This window comes from Cheilinus undulatus, linkage group 3 (genome assembly GCF_018320785.1).
Source record: "Cheilinus undulatus linkage group 3, ASM1832078v1, whole genome shotgun sequence".
Lineage (NCBI taxonomy): Eukaryota > Metazoa > Chordata > Actinopteri > Labriformes > Labridae > Cheilinus > Cheilinus undulatus.
The window spans coordinates 15,132,914-15,146,280 of record NC_054867.1 but is presented as its reverse complement, the minus strand read 5'-3'; the positions used below and the strand labels follow the sequence as shown (position 1 = coordinate 15,146,280).

Below are 13,367 nucleotides of genomic sequence, written 5' to 3'. Positions count from 1 at the left end.
GGGTATGAAATTGCAACCTAGAGTATTTTCTGCCAAATAAAGCCAATATTTCTTACAGCCCTTTGGCAGTCCACTTTGACTGCAAGAAAAATAATATTTGGCTTGTTGAATCAAATATCATCAGGCTTTTTTAAGAAAGAATACCAATTCTAACATTTATCATTAAATAGATGACTTTCATTTTGCCAGAACACAAACTCACTTATGTGCAATAGTATGACACAGCCTAGCTCACTGAGATAAATGGAGCTGGGTTCTGTTATGGTAAAATGTACTTTTCTAGTCTTTGGACCACAAAAATTGTTTTTGCACCACAGGTCACACTCATCCATTCACACACCAATAGTGGAGGGTTGGCTGTTTTGTATCTTGTCCATCAGAATTAGCTAGTCCCATTCTTACACATTCATACACCACTGATGCAGCATGGGAGTAATTGGGTTCAGTGTTTCACCCAAGGACGCTTCAACATGTGACTGCAGGACCTGGGGATCGAACCCCTTGAGGTGCTGGTTGGTTTGCGATATACCGCGGAAAAAAACTTTCCACGATGAGAAACAGTCATTCAACGATAATAACAATAAACTATGGTTGCGTATGTGTCTGTGACCATCGCGCACACATACGTCATCACTGCGACGCACTTGTAACTCACGTGCAGAAGCATAACAAACATGGTGGAAGGAGGAGTTGAAATAGAGGATGAGTTTGTTGCTAAAAGAGGAGCTACCTCCATTATGTGGAAATGGGTTGGTTACAGGAAATTAGACGTGGCGCAGACAATGGTAATTTTCACATTGTGCTTTATTTTATGACCCTCTGTTCCTCCGTTTCACAGCCATGCAAATTATGCACAGCCCCGCCTTTTACTCAAGGAAATAACGGAGCGCTTAGTCTAATATTTAGAAATATATGAGTAATAAACTCACATCTCATGGAGATTTTATATAAAGTCAGCATAATGTAACATTTACAACAACATACAATGTACATAATATGATAGATAACATGATGCATGTTTGTTTTTATCAGCGCTGTGGGTTCTCTTTTATTTGCATAGGTGTCTATCTATAGTACACACCTCACAGACAGCAGACAGACAGAAGTGCATGGTGGAGGGACAGATAAACATTAAAGCACCACACTGCATGCACTATATCTGAAAATGTGACTATTACTACTACTACCACATCATAAGCTTCAGTGTAATTAAACATCATGGACTTAATCAAACTTAGTTAAAAATAGTGTATCAAATTTACTTATCTTATTTTTATCAATTTAACAAAAAGAGTTACAACTTGGATTTGCAGTAAGTGACTTATCTCTGTAAAAACAAACATGGTGGAGCCTGGCAGCTCTGCTCCACTGAAGACACTCCAGACATAAAAAAGAATATCAGACTGTATTTTGGATTTCAACACTACAAAAACAGAGGCAAACTGGACAAAAGAGGCCATATCCAGGATGGGCCACATGGAGGTAAAATAGTGACGTAAATACTTGTAGTTTAGGGTCAATTTTTAATGCAAACCCTATTTTTTAATAATGTGCCAAGTTGGAACATTCTTTGTACTATTTCCAACTAAATTTCTCTTTGAATCCCTTAAATGCAATTTAGTTTTCTTTTTTACTAAAACATCCCAACATGAATTGATATTGAATCGAGAACTGAATAGAATCAGGGCCTTGAAAAAGAATCAGAATTTAATCGATTCAGGTAATCAATGGCAATAGCCAGCACTAATTTATATGTAGCTGGTGTAGTTAAGCAGCCCATTTGATACCTTTTACCTAGCCAAAACGGTTGTCTTGAATGGTGCTATTTTTTATTGTGATTTATCGTTACCACAATAAATACAGCAAAAAGTCCATATCGCCCATCCCTAATCCACAGTGGCCGGTTTTAAGAGTGACATAGCTATTTTTGTAAGAGTGGCTAGTAAGCCCAACATGAAAGGTTAGATGACTTATCAGTAGTGCATGAGGACAGAATTAGGATGGAGTTTCCTCACCAAACAATGACCTTTTTTTAGGGCAAAAGTATCTTGTGTCAGTTTCAAATTCACAGCTTTACATGTGACAGGATATGAAAATATACAGCAATGTGCAAGTGAAAGTGCAAAAGATGAGTGCTGAGAGCTTCTAATATGGAAGGAAAAATGCTGGACCAGTTTAATTGGTGTTCAAAAGAAAATATTTGGTTTGATAATACTTAACGAGAGTTAACATGTTTGGTTTTCCTGCTATAAAATCTCTTTGGCTGCACTGGTGGGTAAAATTAAATAAATAAATAAAACCCACTGAGCACTATGTGGCACTGAAACATCGGCATCTTATCCTCTATCTTTTCAAAATGGCTCAATAACATCACCAGACAACCACAGTTTTTCACTGTGGACACTTTACAGCACCTGGGACATTACTAAAAATGCTACAAACAGAAAAGCCCCAGCCAAAACTTTGCATTTGTGGTTTTTATGTACCAGTATATCTACAATACAGCAGTGGAGAATTCTTCCCTTTGCAAAGCTGCCATCTTTTTCTGTCTATCAGAGTATAGACAGTTGTGTTTCATGTATTTATGATGTGTTTCAGTCAATAATAATGCCATTTGTAAAGCGAAGGGTAAATTCTACATCATGAAAGTATGGGGGAGTAGTTTTGCAAATGTATTAAAAATACAAAACTCAAACATCATATTAGCATAAATATTCAGACCCTTTGGAAAAACACTTGAAATTTAGCTCAGGTTCCTCCCATTTCTCTGAAAGGATGCTGAGATGTTTCTACACCTTGACTGGAGTCCACCTGTGGGAAATTTGGGAAGGCACACACCTCTCTACAGAAGGCCTCAAAGCTGACGATGCAGTCTAGGGTGTACCCCGCCTCTCGCCCACTGACAGCTGGGATAGGCTCCAGTACCCCCAACAAAACTGAGCAATCAAGGGAGAATGATCTTAGTAAGAGAGGTGACCAAAAACCTGGTCACTCTTACTGAGCTCCATAGATCCTGTGTGGGACAAAGTTTCAGATGGACAACAGAGTGGCTAGACAGAAGCCTCTCTTCAGTGCAAAACACATGACAGCCCACTTGGCTTTCACATGGAGTTTCTTGCATACTCAAACATCAAGGTTCAGAAACAGTTTTACCCCAGAGCCCTTACTGAGCAGAACCCTACAGGAGCAGTGCCACACTTACAACTACAGTTACCACCTCCAACCCCCTGAACACTTCTGACTCACATTTATGCAAACTCTATAGTAAATCATTTATCATGCACTAATCTTAAATTAAGCAAAACTTTGCTTATGCTAATTATCCTATAATGCAACATGTTAATCTGTGTCAATGATTGTTGACTAAATGTTAGGTACACTGCGGTCTGTAGCTAAACTTCTGTTCCTAATGTCGATCAGACTGATGAAACCACATCAAACAGAGAAGGCAGGGATACGTCTATGAAAGCCGCGGTAGATCAGGAGACTGTGAGACTTATTTTTGTCATTATTAGCGTTGCATCTTTTGGCTCTAGCAAACTTTCTACAATTTCAAATGCCTGCTGAATCAGCACTCTGCAAGGTATTAGCCTTTGGCTTGGTCCTAATGCCCGCAGCTAAGGCTAGCGGCTACTGCCTCTTCATTTTAATGTCGTTAGAATGATGACTTTTAAGTGACATGTAAGATCTGTTGTGTTAAAACTCGAGGACTTTTTTCCACTCTTCAGGAAATTTGCGAGGCAAATTTTACAAACACTGACATGTTATGCTACAATTAGGGGTGTAACGATATGAAAATTTCATATAACCAAAATTATCATAGTTATCATTATTATCACGGTATTGTTGAAATGTACTCAAAATGTTCAAAAAGTACTTATACACACACTGAAATCATTTAACCAAGTTTTTTTTTTCTAAATAAAATAAAATAACACAATGTACTTTGTTGGCAGAACATTAAAATGTTAACATCAAACATACAAACGTGCATTAAAGATGGCACCTTATGGCCATAAGAGGGAGCTGCACTTTGTACAAATTGTAGATAAGATCTAAAAATACTTTTCTTTACATTCAGTGTTCAAGACTAGATCTAGTCTTACAGATCTAAGAAAAACTGGTACAAAAAGAACACTTTCACTGTTTCATGTACCTTTGTGTGCAATCTCTCTCTCTCTCTCTCTCACTCGCTCTCTCTCACTCTCTCTCGCTCTTTCACTCTCTCTTGCTCTCTCTCTCTCTCTCTCTCTCTTTCGCTCTCTCTCTCGCCATGTTTTCAAACTGTGCACGCACACCAGAGTCTCAGAGAGCGCTGCTCCTTCTTCTTCTATGGTGTTTAACAGCAGCTGGCATCCATGAAGTTGCATTACTGCCACAGAGTGCTGCAGCTTCTCCAGGAATTGAGCAGTATCACTGTGAGTATTCAAAGTGCAGTAACACAGTTTTAAGGGTTATTAAAATTTGAAACGGTAATACTAACCGTCATAAGTTTTACCACGGTTTATAGTGATACCGGTTATCATTACATCCCTAGCTACAATGTTACAATGTTATTTAGCAGACGCTTTTATCCAAAGCAACTTACATCTGGGACAGATGTTACTGGCATTAAGGACCTTGCCCAAGGGCCCACACTGGACACTCGTATACTGAATAACTCCACCCTGCTGTTAGCCTCTTAGATCTGAGGCTGCTTCGTCTTCTTCTCTTGTGCTTGACAGCAAATCACGTACCGGGGCACCTTTACTGACCTGCACATTCACCATAGTGTGGTGAACGTGCAGGTCACAACTTGATCACGAGAGCGTTTTGGAGTTGTTGGATTGTGTATTTGATGAGTTTGATGAGGGAAAGCAAAAATTCCGTCTGCTAACATAGCGTTAGCGGTGCAGCTGGTTTAACGGTCCCCCCAGATCTAAAAACAGCTTGCACTGACAACAAAAGGAAATGAACCTATTACTAAGACTATAGGAATTATGGCAATGGGCGAATTTGCCAAAATGTTGAAGTGTCCCTTTAAGAATTAAGAATATTTTCATTTTTGCACTTTGAACTTTTTGCAAAGTTGTGAATAGCTCTCAACATAGCTTTTTTTGGTAGCATTTCTCTATGCAGAAATCACTGCTCGCCTCCCATGGGGAGTTCATTGCATGACATCACTTGCAAAGATTAGTATGCACTAATATCAGATAACGGCAAAAATCCTACATTGTACATCCCTAATTTCATAGCCAATAAAAACAAAGATGAAGACACAGGAAGGCTGTAGCATTTATACTCTATAGAACTTGAATTGGCTGCTTAAATCAGGCTGCCAAAACTGTCTTAGGGCCCCAACAACTGTGTGGTACCCCTAACAGGGTCAGGCAAAAATAGTTTTATGGAGCAAGGGTTGACTCTAATCAGGGAAAAGATGGTAAATTTTGAGGCAAAGGAAATAATTACGCAGAGCAGCAGAAAATACTGCCCAAAAGAAGAGAGGATGAGGTTAGAGATATCTTAACTGGGGCACAACAGAAAGACACATGCACATAACAAGGGAACCACAGTCACCCTAAAAGATTGCAACACTGCCAACTTATCTTACTACTTAGTGGCAGCATAATCAGGCATGTCTTTATATTTCTATATATACAAAATATGCTTAAAAACATTCTTTTAACTGTGATAGCACATCATACTGAGTAAGTCTGAAGAACCCCTCGGGATAGTATCTGAGAGTAGTGAAGCACAAATACAACACTTTCGTAGGATGCTCTGGCTGGTCCAGTCAGTTACATCTTTTTATAGCTCATGCAGTGTAAACTGCAACACAGGACCACTATGATGATAGAGGGGGAAAAAGAACACCATCTTTAAAGGGTCAAAAGTATCCAAAGTCATGAAGAAAACCTTCTATTGCATTCTAGGATTCAGCTCCATATCTTCATCTCAGTCCAAGCATAAAGATGTTGGTCCAGCATCATTCAAGGTGGATGCAGCTGTCTCTCAGGGGTCACATTCAGAACGCTGGCAGCAAACGCAACACCTCGTACCAAAGAGCTATTTATAGTAACAACAGCGGAGAGATATGTGTGTGTGAGCGTGTGTGTGAGTGAGCAGTGAAGGTGGCTCATTGCTAGGCATGACAGTATGAGATGGGAAATTTGATAAACGAGCTCTGTCATGGTTGCTGTCTTCAAAGCTGTGCACACATTTGTTGCTATGTTGCTATGCAGGGTGACGCACAGCACTAAACTGTGAAAGAGCAATGTTTCTGAGTGCTTGCTGGGCTCAGTACAGCCTGTAGTAAGTGGCTAATACAATAGGGGTGATATGGCAAGAGGAGGAAGATTGCAGCACTCAGTGATGTCCTTTGATAACAGAAGGAAAGAGATGCTGTGCTCATACGAGCAAGCAAAAAGAAGGAAGAGAGAATCATCACGTAGAGAAGGTAGTCCTGAGTAGGGCTGTAACTATTGGAGATATCAACAATACTATAATTGTCACCAAAATATCAGTTATAAGGTATACAGTAGATTGTTTTTAAAACTAAAGTCACCAGTTACACCAAATTTTCATAACCTAAAACCACAAAAATAGGTTTGACATGCAGGATACGCTTTCATATCCTCTTTCTTTACATCGTTTCTTAAGCTCTCTGCTTTGGCTGAATAGTACCCATTATGGCATGCACTTTAACTTAATCCCAACAATTAAGGAGGTGGGAGGACATCAAGGATTTAAATAAATGCTGCTAAGTAAATAGCAGCAAGAGACAAGGTAATTTGAGGCTAGAGTATCAACCAAGCAGGAAATATCTGCAACAATTAGCATACCATTTACAGCTTTTGGCAAAAACAATGTTCCTATGTATTACATAAAATGTACAATATAGTAATAAAAGGTTAGTGATGATGGCTGCATGTCACTTTTTACCTTATTCTACTTGACATCTTTAACATCATGCAGGCACAGTCATAAGAAGTGTCTCGGTGTACTGATTTATTTGAAAACAAGTGGAAAGGATATGTTATATTTAGTTGCAACTGTGTTAAATGTGACAATGCAATAAAGTCATTGTCAAAGCAGACAACTTAGTGCTGCAGAGAAAACAGACCCTGTGGGAAAAATGGAAACTTAAGTTTGAACTAGATCGAAATTGCAATTTCAGCTGAAATTGTGTGGGGATGCTGAGAGCTGAATTGTAGAACTGCTGAAAATAGCCAAAAGCACAAAAATAGCTGAAAATAGCATAAAAATAGCATAAAATGGCATAAAAGTAGCTGAAAATGGCATTCAATAGCTCAAAAAAGGATAAAAATAGCTGAAAGTAGCCTAAAAATAGCTGAAAGTAGCCTTAAAATAGCATAAAAATAGCTGATTTTGGCCTAAAAGTAGCTGAAAATTGCATTCAATGGCTATAAAAGCATATAAATAGCTGAAAATAGCATAAAAATAGCTGATTTTGGCGCAAAAGTAGCTAAAAATTGCATTCAATGGCTGAAAAAGCATATAAATAGCTGAAAATAGCATGAAGATAGCTATATTTTAAAAGTCGTAAAAGTTAGAAATGAGAAAAGTCATAGCAGTTGAATGACGAAGAAACAGAATTTTTTAAGTTTAAACAGTGTTGATACGACAAAGTATGAAGGAGGAGGTAGCCGGTGTGGAAGAAGAATAATAAACAAAATGGCCGACGCAAATATCAATAGTGTGGATGCTCAGCATCCCCACTAATTATCAAAGAGCTCAGTTCAGATACACTATAAGGAAAAAAGGTCTTCAGTGAGTTCTTAAAGAGTATAGTATTCTGCAAACATTCACTTCCATTTCTTGTTTAATCACTGGTTTTATTCGATTTCTATATCTGCCTAACTCTAAATTCCAGAAATTTTTTTTCACTCGTTTCATTACAAGATGATTTGAAATGAAAAGCCTAGAGGCAGAGACAGCTGCCTGTGGATGTTCTGGCTGATAAATCTTCAACTGTAGTCAATCTTTACAAGTGTCTGAGTCTCTCAGTGTGTTCATGTGTCTGAAATTTTATTTGTATGTACGAATTCTCATAGCTTGTCAGATACTTTGTTTAATGTGCAACTGCCTGTCTTAGCAAGGGCACTCAATAATTTTTTTTTCTCCCATTTCAGTAAAGGTTAAATAGACTTTTTCAAGAAACTTGTGCTCTACAGAAAGGATAAGTGCCCACCAAAGAAATCCCTAAACCTGGTTACATCCTTAGTATTTGCCTCCACAGGTCAACTGTGCCGACTGATGGCACGAAGCCACACTTTGCTGGGGTTGTCGCGTGGGAACCCCTCTTCACTGGTGTTTCGGTCAGTTAGTCCCACGACACCTCCAGACAAAAATGTTCAAAGGGTGCAGATGGTCTGGCAGTTAGGTCACCCCTGATGTGCTCAGGTTGCCTGAGTTCAAATCCAACCTGTGGCTCTTTTCCCGCATGACACTCTCCGCTCTCATCTTTTTTCCTATTCTCTCCATTGTCCTTTCTCATAAAACATCTTAAAATTAGTGAAAAGGTTTAGATAAAAACAGATACGCTTTTATTCATGAAAAATGTATACTGATCATTTCCACCAGTCATCTGTTACATCCATATGATGTAGGATACGATCAGCACGATATCAGTATTGGTAATTACCTTACAAATCTAGGTATCAGATCAGCAGATGTAAGAATTTCTGCTGATGTTAACAACCACGTTGGCTGTTAATATCTGGTGTACGTACAAATAAGTTTGTGGAGTTTCAATCAGGATTAACAGTCCCACATTAGCTGAAGTCCCTCTTGGTTATTCTTCATTCCTTAAACTTTAACGGGTGTTCTAAGGACTGAAGTTTTAGGTAAAAAACAAATACGTAAATATGGCTATTGATCTTGGTTAAAATAAATCTGTAAATATCAGCATATTAGATATTGGAAAAGCCCAGTGTTTTGCATCCCTAATATGATGAATCTTAACTGTTACATGATGGCATTGACTCAGCACATAAGTTTGTAGAGATGAGTATTGAGACCTGGTACCAGCATGATACTGGTACCAGGATGTATGATAACTACCATGACAAATTATAATACAGATATTGACCCTTCATTTGCCATTCCCAAATGAAGGGCCAGATAATCCTCATGGAATTTGCATGATTTGCATGTTAATTTACACTGGTTTTCTTTCGTTATTTAACTGGCACCTTATAAAGATATTTCTGTGAATCATTTATGATACCCAGACAGCTTTTAGTCTCCCGCTGACTTTCAACAAACGTTCTTCCATCTCAACAGTATCGCTTCACACTCTTTAGGCACTGGCACCAATTATCGGTTAAGCACCAGTACGAGAAAAAAACATTAATGACACCCATCCCTAGAAGTTTGGTGAGCTCGAACACAGCAAACATCTTGTTCAATTGTTTATGTTGCCTGTATTTTCTTTGAGTTAAGTATGCTGCATTTTTAGACAACATTGTCCATTCACTAATTGACCTTCCTGTAAAAAAAAATAGCAGTATGTGCATAAACAAACAAAAAGGGAAAAAGAAAATTAAAAGTAAGTAGACTTACCCTAAAGTGCTGATAAATCCACTTGTGGAACCCTCCGCATAAAGGGAACAAATGTCCCCAATATGGAGGAAACTGGACATCTTGTCTGACATGGTTCCTCAGGTTTAGCTCTACCTGGAAAAAAAGACAGACAACAAAATCATCTCTGACTTTTTAACTAATGTCAAATATTTCAGTGAAAGTTAGCCCAATAGCAGCATGAGTCAATTATCAAGCAAACATTAAAACCAAAGTTGGTTGTTGCCTCATGATCCTGAACACTCTGATTGACAAAAAAGTGTGCCAGCTGCTACTAAGAAGGCCCGTTATTACACTTTAGTAAATAACTTTGTAAGTGCAAAGGTCATGGTCATTTGGGTTCAGACCATCTGAATCACTTGAGCCCATCCTCAGAGCAACATCTACTGTAAGATCATGTGTAAATAACTGTTAAGATGTATTTTGAAATTACTAGAATGTACATATGACAAAATATTTACAGCAGTGGTTTCCAAACTTGTTCCCTTAGAGTCCCCCCTATTCGTACCTAAGAATAATTCGAGCCCCCCAGGACTGACACAAAAAAATATGACACATTGTGCCCTAAACACAAATTCTCTTACCTAAACACCATTGTTTGAATTATTTATAAGTATTGTACTGTGAGTTTAGTTGATAGGTGCAAATCTAATTTCAAACAAACTCAGAGGACACAGAGCATCGCACCCCTTGAAATCCCTGGCACCCCCCTTAGTGGGTCCTGGATCTCAGCTCAGGAACCAAGGATAAAGAGTATAGCCAAAAAAACCTCTGATTTTGCCCTTCTGTGAAGGTATTTTGCATTTTATGAGTGGGTCTGTCCTCATTGCCTCACAATATGAGTTTAAATCCTATAAACATGAATCTTTTTTACTGTAAGGTTTGAAGCATTTTAATAAATATGCAAATCACTAATTTAAAATAACGTGAAATAAAACAATAAAAAAAAAAAAAACCTGTGTATCTGTGTTTGTAGTTGTGAGGACCCAAAACATGTACATCTTAAATTTAGGTCACCACTCTTTGGTCACCTTTGAGGTTTAGTATGAGGGAAACAACCAAGTTCTAAAAAGCCATTCAAAGGGGAACCTATGCTTGACGCGGTGTCAATTCATCTTTGTTTTTTCCCTCCAGGTACTGTGTTGGTGAAACCAGTATTTTACGAAGTAGGGGTGTTAGGCCCCCTTAAGGATTTGGGGGGTCACAGAAAGTTGGCGGGTAGGGAGGGAAGAAACAATTTATGTCAGTGACATGTGTCTTTTTAGATGTTACAAATCATTGCATTTTGAAATCTATGTGTTAATTTTCTACACATATCCTTAAATAAGAGTATAATCAACACCAAGGGACAAACATAATGTGATAAATGGATATAAAAAGAACATTTCTAAACAAAATGCTACCTTTTTTAATCATTGTTAAAACAAAAATATTAAAAGACTGTACACTAGATATAATTAATTACATTAATAAATAAAGCAACTGTTTACCATGGACATTTGCTAAGAAGTTGTGTGTTTCAGTCTGCTGTTGTGGTGTAAAGAAATTCTTTAAGGAGGGGTCTCTGTTAGTGTCATGGGGGTGCTTGGCATGCCAAAGTTACATCTCTGGGATGAACTTTTTAATGCTTTTTTCTTAATTTAAGCATCAACTTTGCTAAAACAGCTTAAGTAACTTTCACAGCACCAGCCAACCAGCTTTAAACAAGAAAAGCAAAAACAGCCCACATTTTCTTAAAATATGCGACTTCATTTGTACTTTTTCTGTAGCCTATAACGTGTGCAGTAAATTCCCTGGTTAAAAATGCTTCACACTCCTCTTTCCAACTGAGACAAATAGCATACACAAGACAAGGTCTGCCCTATAAAACCTACCATTCCATTATGTTAATCTAACATCGAGTGATACATGTGTTGCCGAATGGGACTCAAACTTCTCTGCTAGCTACATTTAATCTCATGCTACCTCATTTTTCAGCGCACGAGCTGTAGCAAAAACAACAGCAACAAATGAGCGCGTGGGCTACTTCCTTGACAGGGATGCTCTCAGCTCAATGGCAAAATGAACAATGCTCTGACTGAAAAACTACACATCGGTATCATTTTTACCTGGCAGAATCTGACAGAAGGCGTCAAAGCTAGATAGAGGAAGAAACGTGAGAAGAAACGGGTCAGCACAGGATCATTTCCACAGCGCTATCCTCGGTTAAGTCCATGTTAGTGAAACTCCAGGTAAGGACAGGCTGAGCGGCGTTATCTCTGACAGCTGAATGCGTCCTCGGCAACAATCCGCTTCTTACCTCCTCCACATGTCACTGCAGGGAACGCCTCTTTCGTTGCTATTTATAAGGCAGCAGAGCTCTCTGGGTAATGTAGTGTTTCAGACGTTTAAATTCATGTTACAGTTTTTCTCGGTCGTTTTGGTGCATTTTATCACATCACTATTAACATTTGCACAACAGTTAGTTCAACCTCCACAACATTTAGTCATCTGTGCACATCATAGTAGCACTTTTTCATTCCTTCCAACAAATTGCAAATGTTTTTGGACATGCATCAATTGCTTTCACACAACTCTGCTGTTTTATAACATTATAATTTGCTTATGTCATGTCAGTCAAAATGAACTATTCTTGTGAATGCTGAATAATCAATCCCTATAAAACTAATAATCCTCATTTCATTGCTTGAGTCATCATTACATATAAAAATGTTGAACCAGTTGTCAAAATCTGTCAAGCAAATTTTATATTTTTTTTTCCTGAAAATGTCTCCTGAATTGAACAATTGCTCTCAGGTGAACCTCAGCTTTCACTGATGAGAAGGGGTGTGTGAAGCATTAGTTGCAACCAATGATAAGCCACTTCTCCACAGTCACTCAGAGCTGAATCCCATGAACCCCCACTTTACAAGCATATATGAACCAAGCAGGACATAGTGTGTACTATTTCTACAATACTGTGACACAGAAATGTAAGGTCGGCCTCAGGGAAGAGGGGTGAGGATGCGGGGAGGAAGGGGACAAAACAGGGGAAGAGGACGAAGAGGTGGATTTCTGATGAAATCAGGGCCACAATTGTGGATCATGTTGTCAATCATAGCCTCACAATGGCTGAGGATGGTCAAGGGTGCAGCCAAATGTTGGGAAAACCACTGTAAATTCAATTATTCAAACATTTCATCAGGAGAACGGGTGTGTATGATGGACAGTAATTCAGCACTAAACAATCTGCAATGCACTACTGTCATTGTGTCAGGGGTTGCTTGTAGTGGGACAAGAACTTGTCACTTTTTACATTTTACATTTAGACTTATAGCTTTACTGCAGCACAGATTTAGTGTATTGTAGTGTACAGTAGTGTAACACTAAAGATGTGCCATCTTTACTGTAATTTTACTCTGCACCACATAGGATTGCAAGACAACCTTGCAGAGGTGGAAGAGGGCCCAGGAACATCTGGATGTGCATGAATGATTTACAGTACTGTGTATGTTGTATGTTCAGTTCCAATATGTACTGCAATTTTGTTTACAATTGTGCACAGCTCTACCCAAAGGGAGTTTATGTTTGTTGTAAATAAGGGTGTAATTTATTTTTTGCACGATGCTGTGAACAAACTAGAATTGCAAAGAGCATATGCAGTAAAAATGTGAAACATACATATTCAGTGTCTTGTACTCAGTTACTTCACTAAATAAAGTAATGTGTAACTTTACTGTAGTTTTCAAATGGCTGTGTAAATAGTATATAGTGCTGTCTTGAGCATTTTTAAGGAGTGTCACCAA

At 38.4% G+C, this 13,367-nt stretch overlaps 1 protein-coding gene across 1 annotated transcript in view; it reads right to left on the bottom strand.

Annotated features, from left to right (window-relative positions):
• itpr1b (inositol 1,4,5-trisphosphate receptor, type 1b) overlaps nucleotides 1-11,852 on the bottom strand; it is a 138,652-nt gene extending 126,800 nt beyond the window's left edge. The window contains exons 1-2 of the mRNA XM_041783677.1: nucleotides 11,691-11,852; nucleotides 9,565-9,678 (exon numbers count right to left, since the gene is read on the bottom strand). Coding sequence (XP_041639611.1) covers nucleotides 9,565-9,656 — 92 coding nt within the window. The 5' untranslated portion in view covers nucleotides 9,657-9,678; nucleotides 11,691-11,852. The remainder of the gene's footprint in view (nucleotides 1-9,564; nucleotides 9,679-11,690) is intronic.
• Nucleotides 11,853-13,367: the final 1,515 nt, after the last annotated feature.